The sequence below is a fragment of the Lotus japonicus genome, chromosome 4 (assembly GCF_012489685.1).
Source record: "Lotus japonicus ecotype B-129 chromosome 4, LjGifu_v1.2".
NCBI classification, from domain to species: domain Eukaryota; kingdom Viridiplantae; phylum Streptophyta; class Magnoliopsida; order Fabales; family Fabaceae; genus Lotus; species Lotus japonicus.
The window spans coordinates 68,386,988-68,405,733 of record NC_080044.1 but is presented as its reverse complement, the minus strand read 5'-3'; the positions used below and the strand labels follow the sequence as shown (position 1 = coordinate 68,405,733).

Sequence of the window (18,746 nt, the reverse complement as noted above, 5' to 3'; positions counted from 1 at the left end):
ATCTAATTGATAATGATACTTATAATAATAATGATTAATTGATAAATGGAACAGTCACCACCAAAAGAAAATTTTCTTTAACATAATAGTATTTAAATGTTGGATTTACCTCTTTGAAATTTCCAATTACTATTGTTAATTACTTCCTTACTCGTTTTTTTCTGGTTTACTTTCCCTTTGGCTTAGCCATTAACCTTTTGTAATTATTGTTAAATTCTCCAATTTAATGTTTGAGGGCCCCTATATGTAGAATTGTATTAATCAATAAGCGGCCAAAGTCATTGGCCTAATCTTGGAAGCTTCCTTTGTCACAGGGACATACATGTACGTGTTGATAGCCATTTTTTGTGTTCCCACTGTGTCCACTTCAATATTGTACATACAGAAAGTACTTTTCTTTTTTTGTAGCTACTTTGTTCACTGTCATTAGCATCTCAAAGCTTTCTTTCTCTGTTTTCTTTTTCTGCTAGTCTATGTTGCTAGCTTTGTTTAAGGAAAGAGCAGAAGAAACAGCTCAATGGGGAACTGTTGGAGTCTTCAGTCAGGTTCTCCAAGTGGTATTCCCAATTCCAATAATGCCCATGACCCCAACAATCAATCAGGTAAACCAACATGTCAACAACTTTTTTTTTGTTTTTTCATCTATAGAATGATAGAAACTCTTCATGATGATATGTTATGTGTTGTGCTTTAGAAATCACATATGGTAGTTGTTTCTTTGATTGCTATGCATAACCATTTTCTTCTTTTTTTTCTTTCTGCTTAGATCTTGATCTTCCATGTGGTATAGAATCAAGTAATTGACTTTGTGAATTTGACTTTCTTTATTTCATCAATTTTTATATAACTCAACCAGTCAAACAAACAAGCCAAAGGAATTGTTTGCAGACGCAAGTGTGAACGAATCAAACCGGTTAAAGATCATCAGATCACAGCAAAGAATACCCAATTTCTTCGCCGGGTAATTTAGAACATAGAACACACTCCTTGCTATTTGCAAGAGTTCATCCTGAAATGTTTGGTCCTGTAAAATCTGTATTTAAGACTTTAGCATCATTTGATGATTAAACTGAACATGACAAATAGCATGTTTGGATAACCTTATTTTTCGTCAGAATCAACTCTGGCACCCAGATACTACTCATAGAAGCTTCTCATTGGAATTTTTGGCTCTAGAATCAATTGTACAATGATTTTCATGCATGCTAATAGTCTTTCTTTTTTTCCTGTTGCAATGTCTCAGGGAGCATTCAGTTTTCTTCTGGTTTCAGCAACGCGAAATTGATACAGAATGGCAATTCGACTTCTCTTGGACGTAGCAGCCACTCTGGAGGAACAAGCAGACTCTTTAGTAATAAGTTCTCAACAGGGAACAATACAAGTTCATCCCTTTGGAGCTCTGATAATAGCCAAGCCTCTAGATTAAGAGATGAAGAAGAGTTTCCTAATGGACAGATCTTGGATGCTGCAAACTTGAGAGTTTTTACTTTTGCAGAACTGAGAGCAGCCACTAAAAATTTCAGAACTGACAGTGTGTTGGGAGAGGGAGGGTTTGGTACAGTATTCCAGGGTTTGATTAAGGACACAGCAGCATCTGCAAGAGGTAAGGAGTTGACTATTGCCATCAAGAAATTGAATTCTGAAAGCAAGCAAGGAATTGCAGAATGGCAGGTATTGTCTTCACTGCATTAGTAACATTTTAGCACTATATCACTCACATTTTATACTGGTGTGCGGCTTCTATTTCTGTTTTATGCTTTTCTTGTCCAGAGTAGCCGACCTCACTTGGCGGAATAAAGCTTTTGTTGTTGTTGTTTTGTGCAGTCAGAGGTGAATTTCTTAGGAAGGCTTTCTCATCCCAACCTTGTAAAGCTTTTGGGATTCGGGCGAGAGGATAGTGAGCTATTTCTTGTGTATGAATTTATGCACCGGGGAAGCTTGGATAACCACTTATTTGGAAGTGAGAACTGATAACACTTGAATCCAAGAGCTTAAAACTAAAAAATTTACCTGTATTTGTACCAATTTGGAGAAGTTGATTTATCATTTTCCCTGATCTGTGTTACATGTTTTTTCTGATGTAGGAGGTTCAACTGTTAGGCCACTTTCATGGGACACAAGGCTAAAGGTTATGATTGGAGCAGCTAGGGGACTGAATTTCCTTCACTCCTTGGAAAAGAAAATTATATACAGAGACTTCAAGCCGTCAAATATATTACTTGACGAGGTAAATTTCATTTTTTGCCCATTGAATTTCCCTGGCCAGTTTCACGTTGGCTGCGGAAGGCCTGCCTAACACAACCTTTCTCATTTACCCGGGCATAAGACCGGCTATGCAAGTATAGGCAGAGCATACCCGGGCATTGAATTTCCCATGATCACATTTTCCTTATTAAAAAATGAAAGACACGTCATTGATCAATTTATGGCTATTGAAGAACTCATTAGAATGCAAGATAAACTCACTCAAATTGTGTGCTTGTCCACAGGCATATACAGCCAAGTTATCAGACTTTGGCTTAGCCAAGACTGGGCCTTCTTATGATCACTCTCACGTATCAACACAGGTTGTTGGAACACATGGCTATGCTGCTCCTGAGTACATTGCCACAGGTAATGTCTGCAGGTTTCCTCTTCATCCTTTCTTAAACCTGTCATGAAAACGTGGCAGAAACACTAATGCAAATGAACCTTAACACTCACTTCGAGTTAAAAAGTGGACGGAACTCTTCTTATCGAATGGGATGAAAGTCCATTAACATTTCACTCAACTGGTATCCAAACTTACACTGAATATTTAATCTTATGACATTCAAACAGGTCATTTGTATGTGAAAAGTGATGTGTATGGATTTGGGATTGTTTTGATGGAGATGCTAACCGGGAAGCGGATAGGTGATATAAAGCACCTTTGTGAGAAAAAGTCCCTACAGGATTGGCTTAAATTAAATCTACTGAATAGAGGGAAAATGAGAATGAACATGGATGTAAAGTTGGAAGGGAAATATCCACCCAACTTAGCTTCAAAAGTAGCTCAACTCACTCTCAAATGCATCCAGGTAGAACCCAAAGTTAGGCCATCAATGAAAGAAGTTGTTGAAACACTGGAACAGATTGAAGCAGCTAATGAAAAACCAGCTGATAACAGAAAAAAGACTAATCATTCCAGGGCAGTTCAACTACATGGCCAGCCAGATGGTGGCTAATTCAACTTTGAACCGTCAACATTATATTCTCTAGCAGCTGATGATTGTGGACTCAGAGCTCATGGCTAAAAAGGCGCCTCCACCAGTGGCCTAATGATATTGAGCTTGTACAATATATATATGATCCACATATATTCCAACAGGACCTGAGAACATGTTTGGATCAGCTTATTTTTCCTCATAATCATTTCCAACACAGGAAGCTACTCACTGAAGCTTCTCCCTATAATTGATTTTGGCTTTAGAATCAATTGTAGAAGGATTACCAAACATACCATGAGGGTGAGGATGACATTTAGCTTTAAGTACACCCAAATGCAGGATTAAGATATAGAATTCTCCCATCATTTAAGCAAGCAGGTCCCTTGTTCATCTCCAATTTCCCAATTATTTTCCCACTTATTCTTGGATTTTGTACTGTATCAATCTTTGAAAATAGATGTTCTTTACATTTTTTTATGTAAAAAATAAAAATAGAATACTGATTGATCATGTGCTCAAGTTGTGTCATCTAAACTACGAGGATAGTAATGTATTGTTTTTCAAGTAGCAGCAGGCAAGTAAATTTACTATTTCTACAAGCCTCCTGGATGTTACTTCTATGATATGATGTGGTGATCTTCAATAGCCAGTGGAGAATTCAATAACTACCCTCCAACTCTAAGACTATAAAAATAGCACTCATGCTTTGTTTGACCAGTTTGGAGTGACACATTGGCAAATTTCAGTTTTGATTTCTAACAAAAAAAAGTATGCCGCAAAAGAGAAAAATCAGGGGAAGGAAATTGGAGTTAATGCAATGTTTTTGTATAAATTTGGGTTGTATGTCAATGTAATAGGGATTGATATCTCTCAACAAATTATTTTCCTTACACAACTAAAGTTCGAATCCTTAATTATAAACATATTTAAGGGACCGTACTATCTATTAACTGTGTCAAACTTTATTTTGTTTGGTTTTTCCCATTTGATTTGCATACTTAATTGATTCATTTAAGGAAGTGGACCAGCATTTCTACCTTCTCTTACCCCAAACACTCTTAGACCTTCCAAAGAATTTCCTGGAAGTAGGAAAGATCCTGCCCACCAGCTCTTCCTTTTGAAAAACCAAATTAAGTAACTGGTTTTAATAATTGTGGAATAGAAACTAACATATTCCACAACCAAAAACTAAGTGCACGGATGGGCAACTGTTGGAGTTTTCTATCATCTTCTTCATTCAACTCCAACACTGCCGGCAGCAAGCAACTTGGTAAACTAACAATGCTTACTTTATTCTCTCTTTCTCTCTCTAATTTTGCCACAGAAACACTTCAACCTGAATCTTGTGACATATCATGCATTTGAAGTCAAATACTTTTTGTTATAATTTTAGATGAACATATATAGTGTACGACTGTATCATGCCATGGATTTTTAGTTTTTGCCCGTTCATCTTGCTATGTTTATTTTAATAAACAAATAGATAAGATTTTAGTCCCTGAAATATTTAGCATGTTTATGTATATCCTTCTAACATTGTTATGTAAGTGTTCTTACACGGTCATCAACCCCTCTGATCTACGGATTTGAGTCTCAGATCTAGGGATTTAAGCCTCAGATCTAGGGTTATGTGTCAAAGTGTTTCTAGCTGTCAAGACAATAAATGTAAGAGTAAATGAGAATGTCTTATTCAATGAGGGGTCTTGTCTTTTATAGTAGGGCTAAACCCTAAACCTAAAATTATTACATTTGAGCCTCATCTAGGCGTCTTGGGCCCTTGCTCTCTATAGGCTCAATCCGCTTTCGGCTTTAAGCTGCTAGAATCAATGCGCCAGAGTTTCGAAGTCTTGACTAGAGGTCGAGTCGCCCTAAAGGGGCGAGACCAGTCCAATAAGAATGGTAGAAAATTGCATGAGAGTTCCATTTTGAATGCCTTTTATTTTTCATAACGGTCCTTAATTATAATCGTCACTTGCCACTTGCTAAAGTAGAAATCTTGACTAAAACACAAATAAATAAAAGAAAAAAAATTTGATATACAATTAGAAAAGCTACAAGAGAAAAATTCAATTTAATAAAACAAATTGGGATCAAATTCTTATTTAAAACTCCCCCCTTGATTTTCTATCTTCTTAGTGTAGAATATGTATATACTAGAAATTAAACCCGTGCGGTGCATGTGTTTGTTTTTAAGTTATTATGTGTTTATTTTTTGTAGAAATAATATATGTCATATGAAAAGTTATTGAATGGTAGATAATTAAGAATATGATAAACATATATAGTGTGATTACATTAATAAAGTCCAACAAAAATCTACTGTAAAATAATTTTTTTACTATATTAAAGCACATATTTTATGTTTCTTTAATAGTAAAAATTATTTTCAATTCATTTGGTGACCATATGTTTTAATAGTAATGCACTCTTAATGTTAAGTAAAACAATGAAAATATATAACTAGAGCTGAATAATTTAGTATGTGTTTGTGTAAAATCTTGTATGAAAGTAAAAAAAATTTTATAAAGTGGTATTTATCTCTTGCTTTCATGTTTTGGCCATGAAGGTTGTGTTTTCAGTTGAAACTTTATGGAAAGTGTGCTAATTAAAGTTTAATGTCGAAACATTTTCTTAGTGACACATATAAAAATTATATTATTAATTGCATAATGAGTATTGAGATTCGGTCTTTAAGGACTCCACTTTATAATATACCTTTAACTTTCACTACACTTGAGTAGAACATGGTTCACTCAGTAAAGGATACATATGGTTAACACAAGTAAATTATAAGGGCTTAGTTAAAAAAATCATTACACTCGTGTACCATGATTATAGCGATAATAATGTGCAAAAGTTGAAGTTGGTCAAGAATGATTGTTAGCTTTTATCAATGAAGAAACATTGTAGCTATATAAATATAATTGCATTTAGGAAGTTTATTAAATACTTTATTGTATACTACATTTTTGATCTATTATATGTGAGTGGAACAATGATAAATCTCATCGGAGGTTATAAACTCATATTAAATATTATTAAAAAGCATATTTTAAATCAAAATTGTAACTATTATCAGCCAAATTTTTTTCAATTAAGCTATTTTGACAAATAAATTTAATTAAATTATTCCATTAATTTTTTATCATTAACATGATGTAAATAACATATTTTATATATATCTCTTAATTTTTTTTTGAACTTATATATCACTTAATTTAATTGACTTAGTTTTTAATCTATTTAATTTATTTATCATCATATATGTATTTAAATAGAAAAATATTCTATGATATTTTTAACTATCAATAATTATTTAATAACAAATATTGATTAATTTTAAACCTAAGTTATTCATTAGTAAATATTATTTATAATTAATTAATTTTACTTCTCAATATTTATCAACTCAAGTTAATTTTTTAAAATTATAAATATTATTATTTAATATAAATTTTTGTGTGAATATTTAATGCTGAGAGTTGAATAGCTTTTGACAATACAATTTTTTTTTCAGTTTTTTTATTTTTTATTTAATATATTTATTACAAAGATAATTTGTTATTACTTAATATATTTTAATACCAAGGTATTTAAGTTTTTATGTTAATGTATTTAATGCATTTAATGTAAAGGAGTGCAACAAAACTCAAGTCTCCTTTATATATATACTAGAAATTAAACCCGTGCGTTGCACGGGTTTTTTTTAAAGTTATATATTAAATTTATCTTTGTATATGTAATAATATAGTAAATGTATTGTGTAGTAGATAATTAAAAATAAGATAAATATATGAAATGTAATTACATTGATAAAGTTTCATAAAATATTTATTGTAAACTAATTTTTTAGTATATTAAAAAAAATTTATGTTGCTTACTAAAATTAATTTTCAATTCATTTCGTGATCATATGTTTTTATAATAGTACACTCACTATAATAAGTAAAAGGAGGGAAATATATAATTAGAGTTGAATAACTTAGTTTGTGTTTTGTGCAAAATGATGTTTCTCTCTTACTTTTATGCATGTTTTCACCTTGAAAGCAATGTTTGCAATTGAATTTTTATGGGAACAATGGTATAGAAAATTTTTAATTATGAAAAATATTTTTAGTGATGCATATAAAAAGTTATATTATTTATTGTTTAATAAGAATTTAATTAGTTAATATGTAGTTTGTAAGAAATTATATTTTTTAATTTAATTAGTTGATAAATGAATTAAGATAATAGTTTATCTATTTGGTACATCAGAAAGATATATTGCACCCTTTATGGATTGATATTTTGACCTCCCACACCCTACCCACATGTCCTCTAGCTCTTGCCACTTGAGCTATCATTCGATGACAGATAATAATTTATCTTATTCAATATAAACTTTTTACAATTTTGAAGATATATAGTAAAAAATTGAAAAAACTTTATAAGTGCAATTTACAAACACAAATCGTTCTATCTGATGTATATCTATCATAGTGGTTAAAATTAACTCTTTAATCCCTAAGGTTCGATCATTAAGAACTGTACTCTATGGGAGACCTTTGACTTTAATCACGCTCGAGTAGAACATGGTTTCCTCAGTAGATGATACATGTGGCTAAAAAACTAACAAAAATTGTAAAGACTTAGTTAAAAAACTTCATAAGCTCGTCTACTATGAATATAAAGATAAAAATAAGTGGAAGTTGGTTAAGAATAATTTTTATTTTTTATCAATTAAGAAAATTGTTAAGTATACCAAATATAATTGCATTTAGGAAGTTCATTAAACACTTTATTGTGTACTACTTTTTTTTTCCTATTATAGGTGAGTACAATAATAATAAACCTCAGGGAAAGTTAGTGCAATATGTCCATATTTATTTATGTAAAAATCATATTAAATATTATTACCAAAAACATATTTTTAATATAAATTATAATTATTATCAACCAAAAATTTCAAAATTAAAATATTTTGAAAAATGAATTTATTTGAGTTATTCTTTTTTTTATATTAAATATGATATGCATAATATTTTAAATATACCTTCTAATTTTATTAATTTATTTTTAATATATTTAATTTATTTATTATCATATATGTATTTAATTAGGAAAATTACTCTATTATAATCAATAATTACTTGATAAAAAAATATAAAAGTAGCAATATTAAGAAGAATCATTAAATGATAACCACAATATGTAATTAATGTAAAAACTCAAGTGAGTTTTATATATATATATATATATATAGATAAATAAGGCTCCAACTCATTGTTTAGTGCTTTTTCCACCTCTTCATGTCAGGGAAGTTTCATTTCATCAGTTCCTAATATATACAATTCATTTTAAAAATATATATATATATACAATTCAATGAGTAAAAAAAAGGAAGATAAACAGAATTGCTTGCAGAAGGAAGAGAGTGAACCAATCAAACTGATTTGCAGCCAATCTTAGGATGATAGCAGCTTTAAGTTTGGTATCCCCTGCATTTCTTGTTCCTCGTGAAGTTATTAGGAAATGTTATGTGCTGTCATTTCCATTCAGATACAGTAAAAATTTAACATCTTAGGAATGCTAGGAAAAATTCCTTAAATACTCCCCTCATTCATTTTGTATAAGAATCAAATTAGAAGTGTTTTTAGTTATTTTTATACTTTTTATAAGAACCAACTTGAAACTTGTTAAGCATTAATCATTTTTGGATAAGAATGCCCTTATTTCATTGGGCTTTCTCTCTCTCTTTCCACTCTTCATAGAATTAATGATGCATAGAAATTAAGAATAATGGATTAACGGTAATTTTGGAAAGTTGATATAAATTATGAACAAATTTAATGCAATTTCCTAAATTTACGAAATTTCTTAAGGGATGTAAAATAGTGACTTGGTTCTTATAATTAAGGAACGAAAGGAGTACAATTTAAATGTTGAGTGCTATATATAGCACTATGCTCTTTAGGCATCACCACTCATGATTTGTTATTTAATATTTATACATTGTTATGTTCCTGCGGGTTAGTTCAAGTGGTAAGAGTTAGAGGACATAAGGGTTGGGGAGAATGAAGGGTCAAGGGTCAAGGGTTCGAACACTTAGAAGTGACTAATTTACTAACAACTAACATTTGCCTAAAAAAAATAAAATAAAAATACATTATTCCCTCTTTCAAAATAGCTAATCACACATTTAATTAATACTCCCTTTGTTCCTATATATAAGTCATTTTTACCTAATTCTTTTAGATTAAGAAAAATAGTTAAAAGTAATAAATTTGTAAAAAAAAATTATTTAACTTTCATAGACTACCCTTATTTAATTTTCTATGAATTTCTCTTTCCAAGTTAATATTTTATCATCTCACAATCTCTTTCGTATTAAATAAAGGCTTAATACATCAGAAGGCCCCTATAATTGTAAAGGGAATCAGTTCCAGGACCTGTAAAAATTTTGCATCAAATTGGGTCCCTAAGAATTTTTTTTTAATTCAATTAAGGCCAAAGTGTGCCAGCCGCTGATGTGTCTTAATTTTTTTTTCCACATGGCTTTTATAATTTTTTTTAAATAACAATTAATATTTTCATTTTATTTTATTTCCAACTCATTTCCTAAAAAATAAAACCTAAATCTAATTACCCTTCAATTCACCAAAATTGTAGAAAACCTGCAACCCAGTTTCAACCTCTGCCTGGTTCAACCCTTCCATTCTCCTCTCCAGAACCTTCATTGCTTCGCTCCTCAACCCGTCGCCGCTCTCCCTCACCCACCGAGCTCCTCGTCTACGGCGTCGATGCCAGCGAGGTCGTACTCGTCGCAGAGGCTCAGGATCTCGGAGTGGAACTGCGCGGCCTTGGCGAGGTCGAGCTTATCCGGATCGGCGGCTGCCATGAGGTCTTGGAGCTTCTTGGAGAGGCGGAGGGCGCGGACGAAGTGCTGGAGAAGCTCAGTGGTTCGGTGGAGGTTGGAGAGCTGGGAGGTTTTTGTAGTGATTGAGCGGTGAGGCTCGGAGAGTTCGGATCTGAGGAGGCGGAGGGGGGATTGGAGGGAGGAGATGTAGGATCGGAGGGTGGAGAGCGCTGCAAGATCGAGTTGTTTTTGTGTGGAGGGCGCTGCAAGATCGAGTCCAAACGCGAATGAATCTGCTCATAAGACAGGTGATCAGGTCTGTGGAGGATAGCGTCTGTCCCCTTTGTTCTCAAGCAGAGGAATCGGGTACTCACCTATTTTTCTCCTGCTCCTTTGCGTGGCACATCTGGATGGCAATTTATCAATGGCTGGGAGTGTCAATTGCAATACCAGAGGATGCAAAAATGCATTTTCTCCAACATATTCTTCCTTGCTGGACCAAGAATCAGAGGAAGGGGATGCGGGCCGTGTGGGCAGCAACTATTTGGACAGTTAGGAATGCATGTATCTTCAAAGGGGAGACTCCAATGGCTGATAACGTGTTGGACCTGATTCAATTTAGAGCATGGTGTTGGTTAAAGGAAAAGATGAAAAGGGTTTCAGTGTTCAATGTATGAATGGCAGCTCCACCCTTCAATTTTCATATCCCTCCTCTAGCTGGTATGAGCCTGGGATCTGCAAAGGAACCTTGAGGACACGGTTTTTTTCGAGGCATTGGATGTGTTAACCAGTGATATCTCACTTTTTGGTGGTTTGGGGCTGAAGATGATGGGTGATGTTGAATTTGTGGTTGTTTCTGGGTTTATTTCTAGATTTTTTTAGTTTTTTTTTGTGGGGTTGATTTCTTGGTAAAGGGAATAGATTTTTGGTGGTTTGAGGATGAAGATGAAGATGGTGGTTGATGTTAGATTTGTTGTTGATTCTTAGTATTTTTTCTTTCTGAATTTGTTGTTGTTGATTCCATGGAGATGGAGGGAGATAAGGATTAAGGATATAATTAGGATCAAAGTTAAATAAATTGTAATTTTTTAATATTTTTATTTTTTATTTTTCTCCTTAAATAAATGAGATGAGTTGGAATTAAAAAATATTTTTTTAATTAAAAAAAATTATATAAGCCACGTGTAATTGATGACTAGGACAAAATTGAGGTCTGACAGTATTTGACCTTAATTGAATTAAAAAAAATATTCTTAGGGACCCAATTTGATGAAAAATTTTTTCAGGCCCTAGAACTCATTCCCTTTACAATTTCAGAGGCCTTATGATGTATTAAGCCTTAAATAAATGAGGGTAAATTTGAAAAATATCATTTAATACTTCATCGGTATTCCTTAGAAAGTGACTTTTATTTAGGAACAATTTTTTTCTTATAATAAGGAATAGAGGGAGCCCTCTAGGGATGCACTTGTCGTGCCGGTCATGCGTCAAAATGGGTCGTTCCACATAACATTATCCTTAAATGATGTAAACCTTTAAAATACTATTGATATTGTTTAATACTACCTTCGTTCCAGTAAGGTTGTTGTTTAAGGTTGTAGTACAAAAAGTAAGATGATAATTATTGATATTCCCTCCGTTTCTATTTAACTGTCCATTTTGGTAGAGACACACATATTAAGGGTGTAATTAATTTTATTGATTTTTAGAAAAAGTGGGGATTGTTTTCCTAGTTTACCCTTTAAAGTGTGTTATCTCTCCTCATTTATTGTTTTGTTAAGGGCATTATATGTAAAAACATCATTTAATGCTCTATTGAAATGTTAAGTGAACAGTTAAATAGGAACAAAAAAATTTCTTAAAGTTGGACAATTAAATAAGAACGAAGGGAGTAGTATAATATTACTAAAACACCTCTATTTAATTTTACTAGTAACATGTGCAACTATTAAATTCTACCTTTGATAGAGAAGAATGTAGTTGATAGAAAAGAATTATGATTGGTTTATATAAAAGGTAGTAAGTGGGAGAAAATTCAATAAATAGATAGAAGGAAAAATATAGGAACAATGCATCAGCATTCTAAAACAATAAGTATTTTGGAATATGCGAACAGTACCAAAAACTACAATCTTTCTTGAATGAGGGAGTATGTGTTAAATTTTCCCTCTCTTAGAGCATCTCCAATGCAAGGTTCTTAGTTCTTATTTTGGAGTTAAGAACTAAGAACTAGGAACTTTACCATTGGAGGTGCTGACATGGACTTCTTAGTTCTTAAAAATAAGAACTCAGTTCTTATATAAGAAGTTTTGCTTTTTGAGTTCTTAGCTTAAAATATTAATTATTTCTCTCTCATCGAAATTACTTTATGAGTTTTGTTTTATTACTTTATGAAAATAAAAAGTATAAATAATGTGGTTAGTGGGAAAATGAATAGTGGTAAGAACTAAGAACTAAGAACTCATGGTTGGAGCAAAATTGATTGAGAGTTGCTTAAACACATGTGGCAATACGGACTCACATGAATAATGCTAAGAACTAAGAAATAAGAATTAGCATTGGAGATGCTCTTAGAGAGTTTTTCCTGATCAATCATTACTTGACAAGACAGGTCAGTCCTGCCATATCAATGCCTCAGGGAGCAATCAGTTTCGTTCTGATCTCAGCAACACTACAACAAGCAACAATACTAATACCAGCTCATCCCTTTGGGACTCTGAGAATAGCCAGATTATAAGAGATCAAGATGAGTTTCCTTGTGGGCGGATATTGGATGTTGCAAACTTGAGAGTGTTTACCTTGGCAGAAATGAAGGCAGCCACTAAGAATTTCAGTTCTAACACTGTGTTAGGAGAGGGAGGTTTTGGTACAGTGTACAAGGGTTATATTAAGGACAAAACAACTACAAACAGAGGTCATGGATTGACTATTGCTGTCAAGAAATTGAATCCTAAAAGTTCTCAAGGACTTAAAGAATGGCAGGTATTTGCATCAATTCACTACTTCTATTGGTATAGCATCCAACATTCAGCATTCAAAGTTTTTTTCCACTATGTGAGGTCAGATATATGAATCTCATATTAAAGATATCGGCCAATTTTACATTGGGCCGCCGGAGGCCTAAATGTATATCGCTTCTATTTATGTTGATGCTTTTTTGTGCAGTCAGAGGTGAATTTCTAAGGAAGATGGTGGTATATACTATATAGTCAACTGGTTAACTAATAAATTCATGAAAATTTTGTGCAACTAAATATGCTGAAGTAAAAATAATATTCACATTGATATCAGAAACACAATTCATATGTATGTATGTATCTATGCAGGAGAAATATATCTCTCTTCTTGCAATTGTAAACTTCCAAGCCCTCTTTTGGCTTTAAATCTTGAATGCTTTGAACTTCAAAATCAAAACTATTGTTTATCAAAATCCACTTATTTTCTAGTAAGGTAGTCGAGATTTATGTTATTTTTAGTAGTTTATGATAGTCTTCTTAGAGATTTGATCAAGGTTCATCATCAGTCCAGATTCTATGATTCTTAAAATGTTTTCAATTTTGATAGAATAGAATATTCTTGTATTTATTCTTATGTAATTATGCCTATAATTAGGGTTTAGATTTTATTATTAGTCCATGATGTATTTGTATAAATAGGGTGTTTACCCATTAATATCATTCACTGAATTAATTTCCTTCAAATTTCATAAAAATATTTGAAATATCCAATCTTGTGCAAATTATGATATTGATTTTTCTGATGCAGACAGAGGTGAATTTCTTAGGAAGGCTTTCTCATCCCTACCTTGTGAAGTTGTTGGGTTTCGGGGGAGAGGACAGTGAGTTGTTCCTGGTGTATGAATTCTTGCACCGGGGTAGCTTGGATAACCACCTATTTGGAAGTAAGAGTTGATCATATTGTTGAATCAAACCACAATCTCATAACATAATTGCATAAAACTTTTTCAGCATGTATACCATTTTGGAGAAATTAGTTTGTGATTTTCCCTCATTCAAACGACATGAGTTTGCTTCTATTATAGGAAGTGCAAATGTTCGTCAACTTTCATGGGACACAAGGCTAAAAGTTATGCTTGAAGCAGCCAGAGGTCTTGCTTTTCTGCACTCCTTAGAGAAGAATATTATACACAGAGACCTCAAGACTTCAAATATATTACTTGATAAGGTAAGTTTCATTTAGTATGAGTTGAGAGATACTAGCTATAGGAAAAGTTTCATTTATATTGTGTCGAAGTGAGAACTAACCTCTCTGTATACATTGGTGCCAACTGAGGAATTACATGAAAACTCAATCTCATTTTCATTTTTGCCACAGAAATATACTGTTAGAAGTCCCACATTGGCTAGAGATAGAGCATAGATAGCCTTTATAAGGGTTGTGCAAACCTCAACTCTTGAGCTAGCTTTTGTGGTTGAGTATAGGCCTCCCAATTTCTAATATGGTATCAGAGCCTATCCTAGATCCATTTGTTGTTTGTTGTGGAGACCTCCCGTATATGGGGCACCAGTTGTTGTTGATCCCACGTTTCAGGTTGTTCAGTCCTGGACGTGAGGGGGTGTGTTAGAAGTCTCACATTGGCAACTCTTGAGCTAGCTATAGGCCTCCCAATTTCTAATATATACAGCCAAGTTATCAGACTTTGGCTTAGCCAAATACGGTCCTCCTTCAGATCAAAGTCACGTAACAACCCAGGTTACGGGAACACAAGGCCGTGCTGCTCCAGAGTACATTGCAACAGGTAATACAAACAAGTTTCCTCCTTCAACTTGATCGATCCTTTCTTAACTCTTAAGCCTTTTTTGTGAAAACAAGGCGTGACACTAATCATGATCTCATGACAATCAAATTAAACAAGTCACTTGTATGTAAAATCTGATGTTTATGCATTTAGGATTCTTTTGACGGAGAATCGGAGATGCTAACTAGTGAGCGGATACGTGACATATTGCACCTTTGTCAGCATAAGTCCTTATTGGATTGGCTCAAACCAAATCTACTAAATAGAAGGAAAATGAGAATCACTATGGATGCAACGTTGAGAGGTAAGTATCCACCCAACATAGCTTCACAAGTAGCCCAATTAACTCTCAAGTGCATCCAAACAGACCCCAAAATCAGACCATCAATGAAAGAAGTTGTTGAAACATTGGAAAAAATTGAAGGAGGCAATGAGAAACCAGCTGATAACAGAAACCATGCCACTCATTCTCAGGCTAAAGCTGCTTGTTCTAGTGCACTAGTTGATTACAGTACCACGGAACATGTTTAGAGTGATATCTGCCTGTATCATATGTCTGATATCTGAACCTGTGACATGCAACTTTTATATACAGCACATTCTTAAATAATGTGGATTTGGATTGGTAATATAATAGCAAAAATTGTTTGCTTGGATCACACCTAAAAGAGCAGTATAAATTGAAATTACGGCTGCATTGCGAGATTGCAGACAATGCAGGTTGATGTGAGTTGTGATATACTCACACCTCTCTTTCTCTTACATATTATTTCCACTCCGCTTTCTTCATTTCTCTCTCTGCATTTTATGTCACATCACCTGTCATATCACTCATTTATCTCTCTTTTTCTTCATAATTTGGTAAGGTGGAGGTGGAATTGGTATGTGAAAATATTATTATTCGGTTGATGTGGTCGTAATGCCGTTGCAGAGACTAAAAAATCCTTTGCATTGAGGCCACAGTTGTGGATACGCATCGCAATTAAAATACTGCTAGACAGGGACGGATCTAGGTTATAGACTATGAGGGCAAGTGCCCTCACTTGATTTTGAGAACAATCTTTAGTAAAAAAATTGAGTGGTAAAAGTATGTGGTTTTTTATGGTCCCTTTGGTAAAAAATGCCCTCACTTATGTTCCACATTACTAAATGTCCTCACTTAGCAGTAAAAGTATGTGGTTTTTGATGAACCCTTTGGTAAAAAATGTCATCATTTGTGTCTTCTTTGGTAAAAAAAAATGCCCTCACTTCTAATTGTATATATTAATTCTTTTTTATGAATTTATATGTATATATTGCCCTCACAACAATAAATTTCTGGATCCGTCACTGCTGCTAGATACATTTTTTCTTCCATTTTTCTTCTCCTGAAAATTACACGTAAAGGATGATGAAATATATGAAATAAAAGTCCCACAAGTAAGCTGAACAGTTGCATTTACAACAGCCTTAAGGCATTTTCGGCTATATTTCTCCTCCTCCAGCACCTATAAGCTACTATTCTAGACCATCAACGATATTTTGGGCCCGTGCACATTCAGCCCAACAAATGGTATCAAAGTCCACTTGCCTAAACGGCCCTATAGCAAGTCAAAAAAAGAAAAAAAAAATAGGAGCCCAAAAAAGAGTGTTATGAAAAAATAAATGGACTAAATAACGGGCTCAATAAAAAAGTCAACTAATAGCATGGGACATCTGGCTTGAGTACAAGTCAAACTCAACTACTCTACTTAGACTTCAGGGGAGTTATGAAATATATGAAACAAAAGTCTCACATGTGTGGGTTGAATAGAGAGTCTAGTGCATATAAGATGGAGAGTTATAATTTCAATATAGTACACACGTGAACCATGAAAAAGTATCAGGACACTCAGCGGTTCACAAAGTGCAAAGTTTGATACAACACATTTTGTGGTGATTTAAAACCGTCTCAAACATAAGTGTCGCGAGTGATTTACACTTTAAAGGGGTTCATGCAACATTTTTGTTCTCAATAGCCTCAAGACACTTTGGGCTAGGCTTCTCTTCTAACACCTTCAAACCACATGGCACAACCAGCTACATTTGAGCAACATATTCCAATTTATTAACACGGCCGATAGTTAAATCCGATTTATCCGAGCATAACAAAATGAACATACTAAATTGGTTTAATTGCAATTTTAGTTCTTATCTAATATGATTGTGCAAGAGTAGTCCTACATTTTTAAAACGAGCAGTCAAGGTCTGGATCGTTTGTTCCGTGAGCTAAACAGGTCCTTCTGTCTCATTAATTGGGGTGCTTAGTGACAATGGTATGCAGATAGAAGACATTGAAAGTGAGTACTGCAATGAAAAGGAAAGAAAAAACACCGGTGGCACTGGTGATCAAAGAAATCAACACCGGTAGAAGGTAGTTAAAGAATCCATCGACAGCAGTGGTTTCAGAAACATCAATGACAAACAGTAATCACAGGTCACATTTGTGACAGTAGTTGAAGGTGAGTGCCAACAACTTTGGTTGCAAGTGTGCAACATTTCTTAAGTACGTATGCCAGTGATAATGGTTTCCAAAGTATGTAAGTGACAATAATAACAAAGAATAAAACATAAACATTAATTTCGCTTTTGATTTTTGGTATCTAAATTAATACTTGAATATGACGCATGACATTTTTTTTGAAATTGACGCATGAGGGAAAGAATAAGAGAGAGATATCATTGAAAAAAGAAGAGTTGAAAAAGGAAATTCGATATATAGATACACAGTGAGTATGTTTCGTTGTAGAAGAGAGAATATAAGATGAGAGAAATAAATGATAAAAAGAATAGTTTATAAAATTGTTTAGTTAGAGAAAAATGAAAAGAAAAATAAAAGAAGTATGAAAGATAATTACTATCTTACCCTTATACATAAATTTGTTTACAATTAATTTATATTTGACTTTTAAAATATATGATAATTATGATAGTTACACCCTCCGGTCACTATTATGAGCAAAAAACAACATTTTAGATTCATTGAATAAATGATGTATCTAGTCATTAATTATTATAGACTAGATGCATCATTTATTGAATGAATTTAAAAATTTATTTTTTGCTAATAATAGTGACCGGAGGGTATATGTCCGTAAAGAATAGCTCACGTGATAAGAGATGAAGGACACATAAGTTAGGGATGGAAATGTGCAATGATCAATCCTTGGAAATTAAAATTTTGGGTGGGACTCACAAATAGTTTTCTTTCTCACCACTTCTCTCACACAATTGCAAGAGAAATTTCTTCGCTTTTTGTGTTTTCTCTTTACATAGATTTTTTCTCCTCCTTTTCTCCACAACCAAACAAACCCAAAGTGTAGGGGACAACATAATGTCAAGAGATTGGACACTACATTATATTGAGTGTTGTTCTTTGGGTGTTTTAATATTTTGGGTTTAAGGTATCATTTTTTGGGTTTTTGTTTGATAAAGATGAAGGTGAGCATGAGGATGAAGATAAAGATTCAAAGACTTATGGCTTTATGGGTTTTGAGGAAATTAAAGAGGTCATGTCAAATCCGTTAGTCAACTAAACGAGATGAACCCAAGGCCTGAAACACTCACGACAACAAGATCTAGCTAGGGTACTGACTGCTTGTTTTGAATATTAAGGACCACTTGTGTTAGATTAAGGACCAATAGTGCAATTAAGCATAAAATAAAATATGATAATTATTTTTAATATTTTCTAGTATTTTTATAATTATTTTATAAACTATAAATTGAGGGGTTATTTTGGTTAGATCAAACAAAATACCCCTCTTCTCATAATTTCTCATCATATCACAGGATAAAATATTTTATAACTATTCTATTTTCTCTACGTTTTCTCTTGAACCAAAATAGGGGGTGGGGACATTGGAATTTGTGTTTTCTCTAATACATTTTATTTTCTCTTCTTTATCATGTGTTTCTAGCAAAGTGCATATCATTATCTAAA

At 33.1% G+C, this 18,746-nt stretch overlaps 2 protein-coding genes across 2 annotated transcripts; both read left to right on the top strand.

Moving 5' to 3' along the window:
- The first annotated feature begins 236 nt into the window (after positions 1-236).
- Positions 237-3,755, top strand: LOC130712056 (probable serine/threonine-protein kinase PIX13). The gene is made up of 7 exons (XM_057561886.1): positions 237-324; positions 471-602; positions 1,244-1,671; positions 1,825-1,960; positions 2,085-2,227; positions 2,490-2,613; positions 2,821-3,755. The coding sequence occupies exons 2-7, from the start codon at positions 518-520 to the stop codon at positions 3,204-3,206; spliced, it is 1,302 nt and encodes a 433-aa protein (XP_057417869.1). The 5' UTR covers positions 237-324; positions 471-517; the 3' UTR covers positions 3,207-3,755.
- A 4,885-nt stretch (positions 3,756-8,640) lies between these two features.
- Positions 8,641-15,510, top strand: LOC130713225 (probable serine/threonine-protein kinase PIX13). Its single transcript, XM_057563013.1, has 7 exons — positions 8,641-8,714; positions 9,840-10,156; positions 12,638-13,008; positions 13,792-13,927; positions 14,069-14,211; positions 14,362-14,785; positions 14,939-15,510. Exons 1-6 carry the CDS (start codon positions 8,641-8,643, stop codon positions 14,404-14,406), a joined length of 1,086 nt encoding a protein of 361 aa, XP_057418996.1. The 3' UTR covers positions 14,407-14,785; positions 14,939-15,510.
- The last annotated feature ends 3,236 nt before the right edge of the window (positions 15,511-18,746 follow it).

Excerpts from the sequence above, each read along its gene's own strand:
- LOC130713225 (XM_057563013.1), top strand. The coding sequence starts at position 8,641 with ATGATAGCAGCTTTAAGTTTGGTATCCCCTGCATTTCTTGTTCCTCGT. Across the intron at positions 10,157-12,637 it reads GGAGGTTGGAGAGCTGGGAG|GTCAGTCCTGCCATATCAAT; the intron begins GTTTTTGTAGTG and ends TTGACAAGACAG. Across the intron at positions 13,928-14,068 it reads GGATAACCACCTATTTGGAA|GAAGTGCAAATGTTCGTCAA; the intron begins GTAAGAGTTGAT and ends CTTCTATTATAG.
- LOC130712056 (XM_057561886.1), top strand. The coding sequence starts at position 518 with ATGGGGAACTGTTGGAGTCTTCAGTCAGGTTCTCCAAGTGGTATTCCC. Across the intron at positions 1,961-2,084 it reads GGATAACCACTTATTTGGAA|GAGGTTCAACTGTTAGGCCA; the intron begins GTGAGAACTGAT and ends TTTCTGATGTAG. Across the intron at positions 2,228-2,489 it reads CAAATATATTACTTGACGAG|GCATATACAGCCAAGTTATC; the intron begins GTAAATTTCATT and ends GCTTGTCCACAG.